Raw genomic sequence first — 21854 nt, 5'->3', positions numbered from 1 at the left:
AAGCAATTATTCTATATACAACACTCCTGGCTGCCCTCGCATTAGCGTTTACTGTTCAAACACTAAGTACTATAGCTAGTAAATATCCTTAATTGCTGTCTTAAAATATAAAAAAAAACTCTCGGCCACTGTTCATTTGGTAATCAGTTATTCTATATATAACACGCATACGAAATACTTAAAATCTAAAATCAGTTGATATCTTACAAGCCTCGGATACGAGTTTTCAGTTCAAACACCTCTTAATATTGCAGAATAAGAATCACTATATAAGATCATATAAATCCTGACATTGTCTTAAGACTAAACTCATTGGACGTTGGATGTGTACTGACTGATCGATATTTAACATATTTTTTTACAAGTTGTTATTGGCTTTGATCTATAGCTGTCGGTAACTGCGAGTATTCTTAGATCTCATATTCTGTACTTGGTGTCTTTCTTTTTTTAATTAGGAATGAGATTCTAGAGAACATACGATCTACAATCATAGATATACATGTGTCTTCTTTATATTACCATTGCCAAGCTAATCATAAATAGGTGTATACTGTCAATTTCCCCGAATCTTCAATGATGTGATATATATACAAACTCAAATGTGCAACATACATGACATAATCATTTGCAATCTATATTTTCAAATGTGGAACATAATCATTTGCAATTTGTATTTTCAATTCTAAACTAAAGGAAGTAATTTAATCAAAAGGGCCAAAGTCACGTGGTACAAATCATATGAATAAAGTACCCTTGATTTTACTATACGGCTTATCATAGATAGGTGTCTGCTATAATGTTTATATTTCAATTACCCCGAATCTTCAAGGATGTGAATCTGATATACAAACTCAAATGTGCAACATAATGTCCATAATCATTTGCAATCTTGTAATTTATTAGACTAATGTCCGTGGCTGTTTGATTGGAGTATATTTGTTAGGGGGTCTCATTGAGGGGTTCTGATCCTGGATCCCGTTTACTCATATCCAACTAAGTTAGACATCACTTTTGTGACGTATACTAGCCGCCATTTTGTATTATATTTCCCCATATAAAATGCACAGATGCTTCAATAAAGTTTAATTTTCTCATAAACCTGACCCGTTTTCTAACATTTGCAAATCAATTCTTGATATTCAAAACATATTTCTATCAAACAATGTTGGTCCTAACAGTTTAATTTTAGATTAAAGTCTGTCATTTTAGAGTTGTAAAACATGCACTTTTTCTCGTCATTTCTCCGTTGACTCAATGCTAAATTACCGATACCCATGTCTACTTGTACAACAAATAAAGAAATTCCGTAAATGAAATGTACAACAAATAAAGAAATTCCGTAAATAAAAAAACAAACTGTGCAAATCGATTAAGTATATTCAAACATATATCTGGCGAAGAATACTACTAAAAACAGTTTAATTTCAGGGCAAATTCTGTCAAACATATAGACTTAAAAAAGGGAATTTTCCGGGATTTTTCAAAATGGCGGATGATGTATATGGAAATCAAGGATTTGTATAGTAAGACTTTTCTAGATTATATTTAAATTTTCATTCAGAATCTCTGATATTTCTGTTGTTTTCTTTGGTGACATTTCGATATGATTGATTTCAAAATTTCTTGATAAAGAAAATATTATTTTAAGTGTGACACGGGAACATTCATTTTGACAGATATACAGGCTAAACTGTTACCAGAAAATAGTTTACAATAAAAAATTTCTCTTCTTTTTTAAAATGTGTTTTTCCTGTTTTCTGTATATTTTATCTTTCTATAGAAATATATTTATACATTCCTTATACACGCCTGGTAAACCATCTAATCTCAACCAAATGTTGAGACGGAAAAAAGTATTCTGGCACTTCCTGTTGAGCTATTCTGGTTCAAAATATTCAAAATAAACACAGGGTAGGTCGACTTTTCGTCAATTTACTGAAAATCAATGCGTTTTTTGTAAAATCGTAGAATGTCATGCCAGAGATATTTGAATTACAGTTTGTCTCGTGTATAACACAAATGAATAGGATTTAAAATGACATCGTAATGACTTTTCTCCAGCAGGTAAATGTGGCCAGCGCAGTCAGCTATTGACAAAATGACAGTGATATCATTGATAAACTAGCATATATATTAGTAAATTATTATTTTTCTAAAACATTATAAACATAAAATTATAGTTTATTTTTCTTTACTAATATAATTTCATTATGCTTAATTTGTTATAAAGTATGTCATGTTGAGATTTTCTGGTATCGGTTGAGATATTCTGGAACAATGTTGAGATCTTCTGGTGAATGAAATTTTGAACTATAAAAAGGAAGATATGACTGCCAATGGGACAACTGTCCACAAGAGAGCAACATGACACAGACATTAACAACCATAGGTCACCGTACAGCCTTCAACAATGAGCAAAGCCCATACCGCATAGTCAGCTATAAAAGGCCCCGATATGACAATGGAAAACAATTTAAAGGAGAAAACTAAAGGCCCTATTTATGAAAAAAAAAAATCACGAAAAACAAATATGATTCAATATTTAACACACAAACAAACGACAACCACTGAATTACAGGCTCCTGACTTGGGACAGGCACATACATAAATAATGTGGAGGGGCTAAACATGTTATCGGGATCCCCCCTTACCTGGGACAGTGGTATATATAACAGTACAACATAAGAACATAAGAACGAACTATAAAAATCAGTTGAAAACGGTTTAACTCATCAGATGGACAAAAATACAATTGGACGTGGCCGGGTTCTTGAACATCCCGACAACAAAAAGACAATAGGAACAGATCTGAGAGTACTCGCAGTTATCTGACAGCTAGTTCAAAGCCACTAACAACTAATAAAAAAACCATGCTGCAGGTAAGACTAAACTATCAATCCGTACACATCCAACATCCAATGAATTTAGTGTAAAGACGTCATAAACAGTCAGAGAAAAACATGACCTTGTGTAGCTTAGTATCAATTACATATACAGCTGTCAAAATTCATAAACTTGCCGTATATTGTTTGACATTTCAACAGTCATTTTAATCGTGTCTGTAGTTATCACAGCAGCTTCTAAAGAGGCCTTTGGTTGTAATAGAGTCTAAATAGTAAATAGCTGTGTTTTTAAGTACTAGTATTAAAGTTCTGACGCTGGAGATTAAGTCTAGCGTTTGAGATGCAGTTTTGTACAGAATCTTTAACGTCAATAATGTTGTAATTGACATCTCCAGGGCTAGAATTTATCTATTTTTTTATGTGCAACATATTTGTTTTTCGTTCATTTTTTTTTATATATCAATAAGGCCGTTAGTTTTCTCATTACAATTGCTTTACATTGTCATTTCGGGGCCTTTTATAGCTGTCTATGCAGTATGGGCTTTGCTTATTATCGAAGGCCGTACGGCAACCTCTAGTTGTTACTTTATATGTCATTTTGGTCTCTTGTGGAGAGTTGTATCATTGGAAATCGTAACACAGAAAGATCATTGATAATAAAACGGATACATAAAAATTGAAACATGACAAATCGCGTAAGAAAAATCAATTATTGGTATGTAAGTTTTCTTTGGTATCATTAATATTTTTGGCTCAACTTCTTAATCATGATCAGGCAAAATTATTGGCTTTTTATTCTGACATTATTTTTTTTCTTATTCCTCTTCCACCCCATTTTTCGGCATATTACACGTCCGTTTTATTTGGTCATTACATCGCGGACTCCTAACGGATGCAAAAATTTTGTAAATGTAAAACTTTTGTTTATCCTTTCGGCGTTAGTTCGAGCTATCTGGTAAGGTGTGACCACAGTTTTTAGCAGATATCGAATACTTAGCATAGACACACACATTTTGTTTTAGAATTTAAGTTGACCAGGCCAGAGTTCAAACTAACTATCTCCCACAATTTACCTACGTCGAATCCAGTTTTAAAATATTTCAAAAGAAACCTGAATTAATATTCAGAAATGGATAATCATTAAATTCATTCATTTAAGTTATTCTCATTCAAAAAATTGCAAAGGAGATGTTCATACAATGGAGATTACCTCTAACTGTCATAATCTGAAGGAGAACTGTTCTAGCGGACAAATGTGGAACTATCTCCTGACACTTTTAAGACAGTTCTAGCTAGAACAGTTCTAATCAAGAACTGATTTGGTCATTGGTAAGTTCTATACCTAGAATCGATTTACACAGTTCAACATGGAACTGATCCTGACAGTTCCACGGCTAAAAAAAATCGTAGTCTCGATCATTCAGCCGCTTTATTTTTCAAAGTAGATAATATTTAAATATGCGTCTGGGTAATCGAGACTAAAAAAATCTACGACTAGAACAGAACTGCGACCTAATTTCGCCACGAACGCATCACGATTGTTTTGAACATGTTTAAATTAATAAAAGTGGGCTACTCTCAACACGAATACCAAGACCTCATCAAGACCGTAACACGACCATACTGCACTACGATCGCCAATAGCATTATATTTTTAGAGATCGTAGTGCGATCACGGCCTAGTGTGACGGGGCCCGGGTTATAATATAAATGTTGCTGAATATTACCAAATATTAAGGATTTGCCCTGAATGCAGTTGTGAACAAACATCTACGTTTTAATTATTTCAATACAACACCTGTGATTACACTAAGTTGGACGTCACTTATAATACTTACAAAGCAATTTTAAAATCGAATCATATTTTTTTGTGATAAGTATTATAATGACAAAAATGACATCTTTTACTCATATTTAAGTTATCACCACCTTTTACCTGAAATAATGTGTACGATAAAATAAACCTGTTCGATTGTTTAGTTTTTAACTAATTTTTAACGCATTTTCGGCATTAAATAAATTTTGATGTCTGTTGGGAATCGAATTCATCCAAATCATATTTATTTAATAAATAACCATTGTAAAATAATCTTATTTATATTTGTAAGGCATGTATTTTTCTATCGGCAATGCTTAAAATTGTATCTGAGTGTATTTAGATTTTATGTTACCACAGACAGAAAACATGAATCAGGTTAACCGTAAAAAAAGGTAAACTCGAATAGTACAGCGCAACCAGAAAGTCTCAACATCGTGACAGAAAGACTCAACCAATACCTTTATATCTCAACCATTTATATATTTTTTTTTATTTTTCTGCTCAGAGTAGGCTTGACAAAAAAATATTTGGGCAATTTACAGACGTGGTTATCGTAAAGCCTAAAAAAACACAAATAATTGACATATTTTCTTGCTAGTCATTAATATCATAGCAGTTCTATCGGATTTAAAGAATGTAAACATTATTATCCGTAGGAGAAAAGTGATTGTGACTTCAATCTAAAATATTTTAAACCAAGAAGAGACATATTAGTTACAATTATGATTTATCTATGGCATGACATTCTCCGATTTTACAAAAAAGTCATTGATTTTCAGTAAATCGACGAAAATTCGACCTACCCTGTGTTTATTTTCAATATTTTGAACCAGAAAAGCTCAACAGGAAGTGCCAGAATACTTTTTTCCGTCTCAACCATTTGGTTGAGATTAGATGGTTTACCAGGCGTGTTATAGAACAAAAAATGTTTTCATCCGATGAGAAAAAAACCCAAAGCCCAACAATTATTACATCTTAATATTATATACCTTTATTAAATTTCATCCCGTTACAAAACAGGTTAACTCTGACTGACTTGGGTTATAATGTTACGTAACAATATATTGTCAGGTAGACGTGCAAACCAAAAGCAACCAGGTGACATTAAACATCCTGTGTATACATTTATCCTGATTTAGAGTAATTTCTCGCAATTTGATTGGCTGATATTGTTCTAATAAATTTCAGTACAATTTTTTATCACGTCAATTGGAATTATCTCCCTTATTTATTACGTCAATTGGAATTATCTCCCTTATACCATTGACCTAATAAAAAAACAAAAAACAATTGAGTTGCTTTATAGTCATAATATTTTTTTATTTTTCACATTTTTTTATTTAATATCTAAAATATATTTATTGATATTGTCCTAACATTGAATTTGAATATAATAATATGTAATATAACAAAATCAGGATAAATTCGTCACACAGTGTTCAATTGTCCTAATACGGAATTTATCGGGTCAATAAAATTCATATCGGGTTTGGCTTCGCCTCACCCGATATGAATTTTATTGACCCGATAAATTCTCGTATTAGGACAATTGCACACTGTGTAACTAATAGTATTACCAGAGTTTAAATTTTATGATATACAAAAGTTTTCATAAATGTACAAATAAATATCTTTTCTTAATTTTCCCTGAGACTATTATAACAGTGTTATAGTAGTCTCAGATTTCCCGTGTCAAATCAGAAGAAGTATGTATCATAATAAACTTTAAGAACATATAAAAGATATTCAAATATTTATGTTTCCATAATTATTTTAAAGAAATATTATGATTCAAATTTAAATTTAAATGGATTTTTAAAAATTATTTTATAGGAAATCAGAGACATATATACACATATATACACATATATATGTATATGTCTCTGAGGAAATTCATTGCATATCATTTTATTATTTTATTTTATTTTTTTTTATTCAATATTTTAAGCTAAATCCTGGCATTCTATGAATCGATATAAAGTTTAACTTGTGTAAAAAATGTTATTGTATACATTTCAACAGAGACGTTTCTATAGATTGCTCTGATTTAAACAATATTGTATACCCTATATTATCTATCGACAGAGTTATCGGTCCTGAATAGGACTGATATATAGTTGGGTATGGTTTTGTCGGATTCCCGTATCCCGCTTACACTATAGTAAGAAATTGACGTTACCATTTGAGACGCAATATTGTGCTTAACGTCTATACAAGTAAGCAAATCTCATTTTTTTGTAATTTCCCGTGTCCCGCTAGACTTCATTTCCCGTTTTCACGACACAATAATTTGACTTTCACGGATCACGCTTACAAAAAATCGGCAATCCCGCGTCACGCTTAGACCCCAATGAGACCCACTTGTTCATCGCATAATTATGACCAATTATCAATAGATTAGGTTGACAAGAGTTGGTGCATGCAATTTACAATTTAGTCAATATATGGGTCATTTTCAAAAAATGTCGAATTTTCAGCACACCCATGCTAATTTTTTTTTATTTCTAATGGAAATTTCAGTTGTAATGGTTTAAATGAAAGCGTGTCGGATTTATGATTCAGAACATTAATAATAAACACACCTTACATCTATTTTGATAAGATTAAACTGCATTTAAGTCCAATTTTGGGGGTATTTGTGTGCGTACAGTGTCAGAAAAACACATTTCAAAGGATTTTTTTCCAATTTTCTGATCGCCTTGATATATGCAAAAGGGACTTTATAAGAACGTTAACATTACTCTAACGAAAAATTGTAGCTTCTTTATCATTGTATGTAACATATTATCTACAAACTAAATTCAATCAGCGTACGGGAGGTTCGTGTCTATCATGTTACCGCTACTTAAATCAGCCGTTAAATTAGGTAAACGGACAGAAAGTCACAGGACAAAAAGTCACAGGACATAAAGTCACAAATTTGGTAGGACAAAAAGTCACAGGACATAAAGTCACAAATTTGGTAGGACAAAAAGTCACAAATAATATGTTGACAATTAATTGTTTGAATATCTAAGAGAAATATCTTGAAATATTTACTTTTTAATACATATATTCATATTAAAGTTAAGGAAATGTGTCATCATACTTGAGAAATGAAGATGATTTTTAAAATTTTATCCTGCAAAAGAAAGAATTCTTGGCACCATGAAGCCATTTAAGTGCTAAGTCACTTTGACATTTTGTTTTTTTAACAATTATTTGATTTACTTTGATATTTTTTTGATAAATTTTGATTACAAAGTTCGATTTTATACAATAGTTCAAGAGAAATACAAAATTATTTTGTAGAAATAAGCGTTTTTTATTCAAAGAAAATAGTCAGAAAAAATGAATTGTGACTTTTTGTCCCGTGACTTTTTGTCCGTGACTTTTTGTCTGTGACTTTTTGTCCTGTGACTTTCTGTCCTACATTCTTAAATTATTCTCCCTATGAATATTGAATCAGTCAGTGTTGATTTCAAAAGTGAAAAGTAATCTTTACATTTAAAACGCCTCATTTCTTTAACGACAGTGTAGAGAAAAGAAATTTCAAGACATTTAGTGAAAAAAAAGAGTGTACTTTTTTTCATGTCTATACTGTTACCGACAGTTTTGATTAATTACACCAACAGTATGCTTGTAAAAAGTGCAATAGCATGTTGGAAACCAAATTCACAATAGAAAACCATAATCACTTCACCAAAGGGAGTAGTTATTTAACAACAGCAATCAAAAACGAAGAAATTTGTCTATCCTGCTATGTCTATCCTGTTACTATGGTTGCTATGGTTTCAGTAACAGGATAGACAATTGTAGACCAAAACGTTGTTAAATTTTTTATCTTAACATATAGGTGCAAAACGAATGAAATATTTCGTTGTTTGAACTCATCTTAAGGTTATAACGTCTTAAGCTTCTCAATTAAGCATTTGCAGGTACAATACTGATCGGTAACAGGATAGACAAAAAGGTAACAGGATAGACTTTTATATAGTGATATATCACAAACGTACGTTCCTGTTACCAATGAAATAAAGAGAAAAGTAAACTAAATTATGAGGGATTTACTTGATGTTGGGTTTGTTTGAAAGGGTGAAAAAATGCCGAACAATATAAATTTCTATCTTAGACTTGCATTACTGGTGGTAATTTTTACAACCTTTGAAAACCAATTTTTAGGGGCATTTTTCAGTACAACCCGGAAAATTGGCAAATAATCTATTAATTTTCAGAATGAATATATTAAGAAGTTTATTCTCTTGAAAACCATCTAATTGGCTACGTAAAACAAGCTTAACATTTTATCTAAACCTTTTCTTAATAACCCAAAATTTCTTTTGAAAATGGTAACAGGATAGACAAAATATTGTACCACCGATCAAAAAATGTTTCAAGATATTCTTGTTCATTAAGATTGCATCTTTTAATATGTTGTTCTTAAAGTACTGTTTGTTTTGATTTGCTTATGTAGAGGGTTGTTTGAATAAGTTACTTTTAATAAATTTTTCAATTTCAAAATTCTACATTTTTTTAAAATGACCCATATATCATGGGACGTCAGTGTTGCAGAGATAGACATTTTTGTCGAGCCTGCGTCTATTGTCTCAGAAAGCTCGACATATGGATTGTGAACCGGCAGTGGCGTTGAGTAACCACTTGAAAGCTGTATATTTTAGAAGATGGAAGAACGACGGAACTAGTTGCTTCATACTTTGCATGAAGGTGCCTTATGTTACGATGTTTCCGTTTGTCACATGACCATTGTCCTTGCCACCTCACTTTCGTAGTCCAGTTACTACTTGAAAAAAAGTTTGGATTTTTTGTGAAGTTAATTATGAGTAATAGGATAACTATAATTGTTATGTGCTACCTCGGTTTGCAAGGTACTCATGCCCGTCAGACAGTTTACACCTGGCATCGACCTCATTTCATGGATCAGTGAACAAGGTTAATTTTCGTTGGCTAAGTCCATAGTCCCAAATACTATTAATTAGCGATATACATAGGTCTTGTATAGTTTTATGGAAGGATTGTTAGGTGTGTATGTCCAACGGGCAAAGTTGCGATGCGGCACAGTTGCGGTAATTTTTTACATTTGTTTGCCAAAAGGTCGAGGTTGGCACAGATCAATAACTTAATTTCAAATCTTCTGGGGACTAAAATGATTGCCTCAAGATTGTTGCAACGGCTTCACCACAAGGTTCTAGCAAAGTTTCACCTTTCATAATGGGCTTTTGTGATCAGCTAACATCACTGAGCTATTTTCTCTAGTCTAACAATCTCAATCTGTATATATATATACAAACACCGGCTTAAATCGGGATTGTCTTTAAATATTTTTATCAATTTATATAGAAATGTTTGCCAATCACGCATGCGCAAAAACTTGTATTCTTCAGTAGTGGAGCCTTGTTGGTCCGAAGAAGAAGATATATTTATCGGGATTACCTTTTCATTTATAATTGAGGCGAGTTAGTTAATAAAATTGCATGGGGCGATTTTTAAAAAATTGTGGCGAGTTGGTGAAGAAGTGGGCGATTGGTGTGGGGCGACTTTGTCTTCCTTCCGAATACAATAACATCCTAGATATTGACACCAACGGAAAACGGTGTTTTTGTGAATGAAGATTGTGTTACTTGATACAGTGATTATAATGTGTCGAAACTTATTTTTACATGGTGAGAATATACTTTTGTGTAATGATTTGATGTGTTGTCATAAAATTATATAATCAGTGGCGGATCCGGGGGGGGGGGGGGTTCCGGGGGTGCGCACCCCCCCTTTATTTTTGCCGATCAATGCATTTGTATCGGGACATATGTTTTGCACCCCCCTTTGCCCTGGGTGCCCTGGGTTAGCACCCCCCCTTTCGAAAATTCCTGCATCCGCCCCTGATAATATAATTTATTTATGAAATACACGCACAGGCACTTGTTTCTATCCATGGGAAGACCCACTATCAACGTAAATGTACGTTGATAGTGGGTCTTCCCAGACTATCAACGTAAATGTACGTTGATAGTGGGTCTCTCCATGGATAGAAACAAGTGCCTGTCATTATACACGTGTTGGAAAACATATTAAAAAGGCAAACCTTAAACACAAAGCAAACGACGAATGAATGCATACAGAATATTTCATGTATGATGTATTGAGACAATATTTATTTCTGGAACTGTAAACAATGGTAAAGAGCGAAATGAAATAGAAACGGAACAAAACGAATCGAAATGAAATGAAATGGGCCATAATAGTGAAACGATGTAATGCAGAACGAAACGAAATAAATATTTTTTTTACAATTTCAACTTAAAATAAAATGACTTAGATGTACCAATATTATTAAGGCACTGGCTACGCTTACATGGAAATGTAACAATAATAAATATTATTGTTACATTGGTGACTACATGCCGGAATGCATGATTAGGTAAGGACCTGATTAATTACGAATGTACCAATAACTATTGAAGCTATGGTTTATACATAGCGTTATTGTAACATGATAAACAACAATGAGACTTGTACTATGTAATTGTTCTAAATAATAAAAGTCAAAGACATTTATTTTATATTTACAATACATAGAGATTAATACATGGCCTTTTCCATATCAGCCTGGGTATCATCCCAAGACCCCCATATCCATGATATCAGCCCAAGACGGAGTCGAGGTGCTGATATGGATCGAGGGATGATACCCAGGCTGATATGGAAAAGGCCATGTATTAATCGCTTTATCATATACTTCCGACAATAGTTTTATGTAAGGCAAATAAACAAATGCAATAACTAAAACAGTCAAAAACTTTATAAAGAAGTTAAATTATGAATCAAATATACTATAATTGTCCAACAGCATCACTACCTCCATCACGGGGGGGTAACTTCGATATTTTTTTGGTAGGGGTGTGCCATTTTTGCCTCAAAAAACGTACCCATTTTAATATAACATTCACTGAAATTCAGTACCTATAGTTATATAAATATTTAAGAAAGAATGACCTATATTTATATATTTCTGGGGTTCATTTGGGAACTTATTTGAAAGGTGAACTTTCAAATGAATTGATTTAATTTAATATAATAATTGACCATTAATAATGTAAGATTCGCAATAGCACATTTATATATGATATGTAGATCATACCCCAAATCAATATACAGTTATCAAACGTAAATGCATTTTAATATAGGATGTCATTTAAAAGGAGGGTCATTTTTATATAAAATCTCGCAAAATTATGACCCATATTTTTGGCACATCCCCGTATACCCAATAATAGGAAGTAACCCCCCCGTGACCTCCATATATATATATATATATAGAGAATAATACATGGCAAAATCCGTATCACATGCCGTATCATCCCGAGATATCAATATCAGCCCGAGGGCCTTTAGGCCCAAGGGATGATATTGGTCGAGGGTGATACGGCATGTGATACGGATTTTGCCATGTATTATTCTGTTTATCATATATTTTAATGGAATCAGATTCATGGGATATCCATTTTTTTTAAATCGTCCGAAATTATAAGCAAGAAAAGAACATTGTGATTGTGCTGTATTTTCCCAGCTGAATTTTTTTTTTATAGACTTCCTTATTTGCTTAATATCCACATCGTAATATCCCCTATAACCAAATTTTATTCTCAATATACGTTTAAGACAATGTATTAAAATGCATCCACCAACAATACTATCCTAATATTTCAACAAAAATTAATATTCAAAAAATAAATATCGTAAGATGTAAAATGTTTAAAGTTTTATTGTTTATTTGGCGATGATATTATTCATGATCTGGTTCATTTTAACTCTGGCGAGGTGAACACCAAGAAAAATATTTATTGGAAAGTTTGCTACCTTTTCTAATCAAATTAAAATCGTAAAAATTTTCATTTGTGTTTAACCCATCAGGTAATGAAAAGAGACTTCATAAAAAATAAGACTAAACAATAAAACTTTAGATATTTCCATCTTATTATGACTTTTTTTTTTATATAGATGAAAATCGCTCGTGAAGTCACTGGGTACTATTTTTTTTGGAAAATATTGATTTTATTTGAAATGCTAGGACATTTTTGTTAGTTTGAACTCATTTTTTTTCCTTTCATGCCAGGAAATACAGCAACTGGACGTGATAGGTCAAAAGTTGACGTTCTTCACATGACGTCACGCAGCCATGCGATACGGGTTTTGCCATGCGATACGGGCTATGCGATACGGGTTTAGCTATGCGATACGGGTATGCGATACAGGGTATGTGATACAGACTGGAAAAAAGACCCTTTATTAGATATACAAAATTGCTGTATTTTGTACTAAGTATATGATAATATCAGATTATTACATGTCATTTTTCATATCGCATGTATTATCAGCCCTAGGTTCAATATCATCCCAAGAGCCGCATGGCTCGAGGGCTGATATTGACCGAGGGTTGATAATACATGCGATATGAAAAATGACATGTTATGATCTTTTTATCATATGCTTCAACAATGGAGAAAAATAACAGATTCATGTATTGATCCTTTTACGTGGTTCCCAAATAGAAGTTCAAAGAGTGAAAAGTTCACGGACGTCGGACCCAAAATTTTATACATTCGATATGAAATCTTTCTATCATATGCCTCAACAGAGACGAATCGACAAAAAAATGATTCAACAATATACATAATGAACATTAATTGTTTGGAAATTTTTTTTAAAGTAACTTTCTAAATTATGTTTCAGTGAAACTTTTAAAAAAATGCATTTATTTAATATTTTTTTTTGTTTTTTGTTTTTGTTTTTTTTAAGTATTATTTTACACAATATACTTTCCAGTATTCAAATAACTTGTAATGTACACTACTTTGTAATGTTTTTCACTGAAAACGTAGCATTGAGGTGTATTTTCCGGAATTTGCCGAGTATCACCGGAATGCCATGTGATAACGTTACGGAAAGGCATGTGATAACAATCGAAGCATGTGATAAACTTTTCATATCAGCCCGCTAAGCACCAATTCGAAAAATATGGAATATACGTTAATTTAATGCTATTATCATACGGTAAAAATCATATGTTATTGAGTCTAAGTATATGATAAATATATATATCATATATGTTTGGTAACATTTGCTATAGAGGCATTTTGAAACATCGAAAATTTGGAAGAGTTTTATGATCATTACTCCATGTTTGTTGTACTATAAAATGGTTCATAATTGCCAATTGGCATTTGATAGCAAGTACTACTAAACTATCCCCACAAAAGTTCCCATAAATTTGAAAAAAAAAATGTCTGACGTCACAATGGAAAAGTAAACAACCGATACTGAAAACACCGGAAGTAACTTGCACGAGAGGCACTATTATGGGTTTTGTGCACGAGATGCACCTGATATGGGTTATCAGCCCATGTGGGAAATTATGGCTTGTGTACTTCCACTCATTACACATATGCAAAAGCCATGAAAGCTATCATATCAATGCTAAGTATATGATAAATAGAATTATTACATACAATTTTAGTTTATTATTTACAATGACAGCTTCTACATATCCAGTAAGTGGTTTTTGTAGCATGTTCAAGTCCGACACATTTTTGATGAATCAGGCCACTCCAAGCAGCCATCACTCACCAGTGATGCCGCTTTGTGAACATCTGTATCGCATACTGTGCAATTCCATTCTGCAATATTCCTCAGTTTTAGAAGATAAGGCAACCTTTTATGTTTGCCATGCTTCTGGTGAGAAATACTTTTTTACTCTAGCAATGTTGATATTCTCATCCAATATTTTGGTTGGAAGTATTTGGTGTAGTTTCATGTCGTCTTTTGATATGATCGCATTGCCATCCATTACGGGTTTTAGGTTTACCTCACATTTCAGTATCCAACTTAGCAGTTAGCAAACTTTGCTTTGATGTATCATTTTTTTAGAGCTGCGTTTGTATCTATAGCTGTATGAAATTTGTGTCATGATATTGTTTCAGTTTCGTTTCAAACGCATCCCAAGTTTTAAAATTTTCATCCAAAACAAAATTGGTAATAGGATTAATCTCCTCATCCATTTCAAAGTATACTGACAGTAATTAGAGCAGTTGTGCAGTTAAATACTTTAAAAAGTGAACACTTTTCTCAGCCCGAGTTCTCAACAACAAACCATTGAACTATATTTTTCTCCTTTGGCACTTAATATATATATATAACTAATCTAAAGTAGTACCTTTAAGAATATCAAAACCATTAATAAGTAAAACTATTTAAACACCATTTGTTGAATAATAATATTCATTATTTATCATTATTACAAGTATTATATAGTACTATAATACAACCAATCAACCAGCTAAATAACATATTTCTATAGAAATGGCTTTTTTGACCGGCACCAGCAATATAGAGATTGCAAATATGTTTTTTGCCTACAGGGTGCTTCTCACAATTTTATGATTACATTTTTGTATTTTTTTCTTATTTCAGACTTCAGGCCATTTTGATGAAACAAAAGATGGCAATTCACAAAGAAAACAAAGAATTCATGATGTCTGATACTGAAAAACCCCATGAATGTACAGTATGTGGTAAAAGGTTTAGTTTGAGTAAAATTTTGAAGGAGCACATGACAATTCATACTAGCGATAAACCCTATGAATGTACTGTGTGCAGTAAAGGGTTCAGTAGAAGTAATCACTTGAAGAAGCACATGACAATACATACTGGTGAAAAGCCCTATGAATGTATAGTATGTGGAAAAGGGTTCAGTGGGAGCAATCAGTTGAAGGAGCACATGAGAGTACATACTGGCGAAAAACCCCATGGATGTACAGTATGTGGTAAAAGGTTTAGTTTGAGATGCAACTTGAACGTGCATACGAGAACACATACTGGTGATAAACCCTATGAATGTACAGTATGTGGTAAAGGGTTTGGTTTGAATAAAATTTTGAAGGAGCACATGAAAATTCATACTGGTGAAAAACCCCATAAATGTACAGTATGTGGTAAAGGGTTCAGTAGGAGTAATCAGTTGAAGGAGCACATGAGAACACATACTGGAGAAAAACCTCATAAATGTACATTATGCGATAAAGGGTTCAGTGGAAGTAATCACTTGAAGGATCATATGAGAACACATACTGGTGACAATCTTTATGAATGTACAGAATGCGGTAATTGGTTCAGTAGGGAAAATCGCTTGAAGGGGCACTTGAGAACACATACTGGTGAAAAACCCCATGAATGCACAGTATGCATTAAGGGATTAAGTACGATGCACACCTTACGTAGACATGAGGATATACATACTATATACATGATATATAAACCTTATAAATGTGGAGAATGTGGTAAAGAGTTTAGTCACGAACAGTCCTTAATACAACACATGAAAACACACACTTTTAATAATGTGGTTAACAATTAATTCAAAGGTTTCACCTAGAGACATATGATAACAAATACTGGAGATAAACCACATAAGTTTAACAAATATGATTAACAATTTGTTCAAAGGATTGACTTACACATGTGTTACAGAGAGTCGGAGACACATGAGAAGACCACCAATTAAAAATCCCTATCTGTTCAACCAAATTTTGCAATTTTCACAGCTTTCTAAATATTTTACCTTAAGTTTAACTTCAAGGAAACCAGGTATATCCTGAATTGTACATGTATCACCTTCCTACATGCCAATTTTCAACCAATGTTTAAAGTCTTGTAACAAATTTCTGATTTTGAAAAGACAGGTACTACCAAAATAACTCCCGGTTTTCTGGAAATCTTAAATTAGTGTACAATGTAGCGCATTAATCCTGAATTTTTAATGCAAACTCATAGACAAGTGAATTTTGGCTCAAAATAGTCTATATATATTTCCCTTTCACCAAAAGTTTCATTTCTGCAAATTTGTTGGTTAGTTTAAGTAAACAATGACATCAAAAGCACTATTTTGTGTCAAAGTAGGACTACTTTTACATACGTTCTAAATTGGAGGGAGTAATTGGTGGTCTGACACCTTATAAACGAATGTGTTTGGACTTTTTTTTTAGTCAAGAGTCATAGCAGAAATGCACATGTAAGGACTGGACACAGTGTATGGATTAATCTTTTAATCCTTATGAATGTTATTTAGATTATGTTTGTATGTTTTGTTTGGTAGAGGAGTCAGTCTTAAGTCATAATATAGAGATAAAAATTTACGAACACACACCACTTATGTCGATTTACCATAAATCTTAAGCTTGTGAATGTTATGTATGTTATGTATACATGTAAATTTTGTGTAGTAAAGACATCAGTCAGAGTCATAGCAGAGAGACATGTACACAGCTACTTTTGCATAGGTACTATTTCTGTACTAAAATATGTAGTACTGGAAATTTACTTTTAATATTTAGTACTATCTCTTTACTTTAAAATTATTGTAATATTTAGGTACTTGTATTTTACAGTACTTGATTTGTACTAAATATTTTGGTACATAAATTATACAATATTCCATGTTTGAAAATCATAATTTTAAGAGATTTGAAATAGAAAAACTCTCAAAATGCTGAAAATGTAACGGTAGTAACCAAAAATCTGTAGTACCTAAATTTCAAGTACAAATTAAGTAAGTACTGTAAAATACAAGTACCTAAATATTACAATAATTTTAAAGTAACAAAATAGTACTGAATATTAAAAGTAGATTTCCAGTACTACAGATTTTTAGTACAGAAATAGTACCTATGCAACAGTAGCTGTGTACTCTAGTTATAAATCTCTTAAATATGATATATGAGTTATAGGGTTTGTTAGTTTTAATTTACAGCCTGCCCTCACACGAGAGGTACCATATTATGTGACAGTGGGAATGTGTCAAAAGGCTTGGCCAGAGACTGACTGTTTTTATGCCCAACCTACGATAGTAGAGGGGCATAATGTTTTCAGGTCTGTGCCTCCGTACGTCTGTCTGTTCGTTCGTTCGTCTGTGCGTCCGTTTGTCCGTTCGTCCTGCTTCAGGTTAAAGTTTTTTGTCAAGGTAGTTTTTGATGAAGCTGAAGTCCAATCAACTTAAAACTTAGTACACATGTTCCTTATGATATGATCTTTCTAATTTAAGAGCCAAATTAGACTTTTGACCACAATTTCACAGTCCACTGAACATAGAAAATGAAAGTACGAGTTGCAGGTTAAAGTTTTTGGTCAAGGTAGTTTTTGATGAAGTTGAAGTCCAATCACCTTAAAACTTAGTACATATGCTCCCTATGGTATGATCTTTATAATTTTAATGCCAAATTAGATTTTTTACCCAACTTTACGGTCCATTGAACATGGAAAATGCTAGTGCGAGTGGGGCATCCGTGTACTTTGGACACATTCTTGTTTTTTAAAAGTCTGTTAAATTTTGTTTTTTAAATTATAAATTTATGTTTATCGTCGTTTTTACCTTTATAATTATGATAAATATAAGAAAGTTGTTTGTGGATCGAATTAGTCAATCAAATTATTTACCTTTGTTTCACTTTCCATGTTGACATTCTTTTCCTTTAAATAACCATACACGGGCAATGCATGCGTTATTCCATCTCTTTTTACGGGGTTGAATTAGAGTTCACATGAATACGGATTTAATGAGGTCGAATTATTCACTTGCAAGTGAATAACTCATAATCAATATTTATTAGCTTAATTTGACAAAATTGAACCATTTTAGCTAATACAAGTAAATTATTATTTCACTATTTCACTTTCATTAATGATTGAACAAAAAAAATCAAACTTTAGATTTTTATATATCTCGTAGCTAGTGCCCCTTTAGATAAGTTAACAATGATAAATATATCATAATTATCTATTTTAGAAATGTATGAACATTTTATCTGACCTCCGATAGATTTAGAGGGATATGTATTCGTTAAAGGACTACACGTGGTAACTATATATATTTAGTATAGGGTGTCCTAAAAATATATGGTTAGTCACCATATAGGGGTAGTTACCATATGGGGTTAATAAGGAATTGATTTGTAATTCAGTGGTTGTCGTTTGTTTTTGTGTTTCATATTTGTTTTTCGTTATTTTTTTATACAAATAAGGCCGTTAGTTTTCTCGTTTGAATTGTTTTACATTGTCATATCGGGGCCTTTTATAGCTGACTATCCGGTTTGGGTTTTGCTCATTGTTGAAGGCCGTACGGTGACCTATAGTTGTTAATGTCTGTGTCATTTTGGTCTCTTGTGGACAGTTGTCTCATTTGCAATCATACCACATCTTCTTTTTTATAATTATTTCCCTTTCAAAACAAAAAAGATGTCACTTCCCCTTATAAAAAACAACACGGTGTTGAGGAACAGGCTAAAGGTTCCAAAGACGAAGAAATTGGGGGTAAAAGATTAAAATAAATTCATAAAACCAGAGACATATATGTCTCTGATCTCTGATAAAACAGATTCAAAGCTAACAAGTTCTTGTTGTTCATTGTTGTTGGCATTTAGGAGTTACTTCCTAGGGCTTTCAAAACAGAAAAGAAATTTGAAAGGTTGCAACAGACGCAGAAATTGGAACATTTAAAGAACGAGTGGTATAAATATATCAAATTTAGAGCTTACAACTACAACTTGTTATCGTTTGCATTTTTATGCAGTTAATCTGCATTATGCGAGCACCCTAGATTTGTGGTCTACCCAAAAAATGCTGAAATACTTGCCATTGTTATTATCTAGCTGGCTACTATGTTATATATAACTAATTGAACACTTTTTTAATACTTTTTATTCTAGAATATAAAAAATATTACCATAAAAACGTTAAATGGTCGTCGATTTTCCCAAAAGTTTTGAAGTTGCACATAGGAAGTAGTGCTCATTAGGAATTCTTATGTAGTTTATTATCGCCTGTGCTTTTGGCTAAGATGTCAAAAAACAATTGTACGAAATATTTAATCGCCGAAAATCTTTCAGACAAGTAATTAAGATTTCCCAAATGGCAAAAGTCGTAGGAATATTGTTTGTCGTCAATACGTAGTACAACTACGTCAGTAGTCTATTATATAATAAGTTCAACTGTTCATGCTGTTGGCGGCAATTTCAAATTAGAAGACGAAATTCGTATCTTTTCAATTTGGAGGCAGGAGTTCAAATTAGCGGTGGTCCGAGGTCCGCGACCTTCCACTTTCGAATTGGTTACTAGCCACGCCCGACGGGCCTTCCACTCTGAGACAACTATATCACAGCTAGAGTAGTCTCAGTTCCACTTGAAAGAAAATAAAAAATAGCTTTGCAAACCTTTTCGCCAAAGTCTCCAAATCAACGATCTCAAAACTTATTTTAATCATTATTATTCATGACAGCGATGTCAATTTTGTTCAATCGCTAGCTATATACAGAAAATCGCCGACAAAAAATGTGTTAATACGAGTAAAATCGTATCTGACTGACAAAAAACAACATTTGAACACAATGACAATGGCTGCCGTGAAAAGACAATTACAATTTCGGATCCGATTCCGGAAGCGGATAAGGGTAATTCCGGGTTTTCGGCGAATCCAGGCAGGTGACAAAATACATCTATGCATGGTAAATGAATAATATAAACACTAGAATTAAAAACCAAAAGATATAAAATTATGTAAAAGAAAGAAAAAGCAGAAAAATATTTTAAACAGAAACTCAAAATCACTTTTGACAAATTTTAATGTCAAAATCCAATACAATGTGACAGCTTGGAACAGTATATCTTACAATATATGTTCCTGGTCACACAGTTTAAATTTTCTTTATCAGTGATAAATGTTGATAATGCATGTAAGATGTGTAAAGTGTAAACATTTTACTGCAATTTTGAAGGGGTATTTTTTTTTCTCAATTTTGAAGGATCAGTTATAAAAGTAGCTGGAAGATTCTTACTTTATTTTCACAAATAACTACCTGAATGTAGGCAAATCATATAATATATAGGTGGCGTCCTTTGGGCCACTCTACCCCCTCCTGTTTGATAACTTTGAAACGGATGACCTCTCAACCATATACATTCATGTATGGGACTATATATATAACTAATCAAATGAAATATAAGGGGATTCCATGGGGTGACCCACCCCCTCCTGTTTGGGAACTTACGAAACGGTCGAGATCCCCACCCCTAAACAATATATATTCATGTATGGGTCAATATAACTAATTAAATGAAATATAGGGGGAGTCCCCCTACCCCCTCCTGTTTGAGAACTTGGAAACCGATGAGATCCCCACCCCTAAACCATATATATTCATGTATGGGACAATATAACAAATCAAATGAAATAAAGGGGAAGTCCCTGGGGTCATCCTATCCCTTCCTGTTTGAGAACTTGAAAACCCTCGAGATCCCCACCCCTAAACCATATATATTCATGTATGGAACAATATAACAAATCAAATGGAATATAGGGGAAGTCCCTGGGGTCACCCTACCCCTTCCTGTTTGAGAACTTGAAAACCCTCGAGATCCCAACCCCTAAACCATATATATTCATATACAATGTAACCAGACAATATAACAAATCAATTACATTTACTATGGGCTGGTCAGTCAGACCTCACCTTTGATCCTTGTAGTAGTGAACATTTGTCTGATTTGTGTCGCATAACTATTGTACTATATATACTCAGTTTTCTTTACAGGGAAACTAGTCCATTCATACTATTACATGTTCGTACTAAGTCAACACGTACTACTAACAGTCAACTAAAACCCACGTTAACTACCAACTAGAACAACTACAATCATTGCGAACTTGTACCACTGCAGACTCACCATAAAAAATATACATTTATATATTCATTGCTATTGAAACCTTGATCACATATAAATTATTTGCCTTAATAATTAATTCATTAGATAAACATAAATGTACAATATATGAATGTTTAATGCCACATCAGAGGCGGATTTAGAGGGTTTTTCAGTGCCCCCCCCCCCCCCTTTCCATTTTTGAGAAAAAAAATTGGTTGATTATATAGGGAATCACTGAAGCATGACTGGAGCAGGTCCTCTGTTAGGCAGGCAGTGGGCCCCCACTTATGAAAATTTCTGGATCCGCCACTGCACATAATTACGTTTGCCTGGTTTTTGGTTAACTGCCTTCATCGCTTACAGCGCTTTGATTTTTTTTTGCATAGATAAATAAACGTAGGTACTAAATATTGAAGACATAATCACTTTGTTCGGCCGCTAGTCTAACTTAT

The 21854-nt window shown here is 32.8% G+C and overlaps 1 protein-coding gene across 1 annotated transcript; it reads left to right on the top strand.

Annotated features, from left to right (window-relative positions):
• The first annotated feature begins 10195 nt into the window (after positions 1–10195).
• LOC143052515 (uncharacterized) lies at positions 10196–21525 on the top strand. The gene is made up of 2 exons (XM_076225564.1): positions 10196–10322; positions 15124–21525. The coding sequence occupies exon 2, from the start codon at positions 15140–15142 to the stop codon at positions 16064–16066; it is 927 nt and encodes a 308-aa protein (XP_076081679.1). The 5' UTR covers positions 10196–10322; positions 15124–15139; the 3' UTR covers positions 16067–21525.
• Positions 21526–21854: the final 329 nt, after the last annotated feature.

This window comes from Mytilus galloprovincialis, chromosome 11, assembly GCF_965363235.1.
Source record: "Mytilus galloprovincialis chromosome 11, xbMytGall1.hap1.1, whole genome shotgun sequence".
In the NCBI taxonomy this organism is placed as follows: Eukaryota; Metazoa; Mollusca; class Bivalvia; order Mytilida; family Mytilidae; genus Mytilus; species Mytilus galloprovincialis.
Note: the sequence above shows the minus strand (reverse complement) of the source record. Positions and strands in the feature narration are given on the sequence as shown.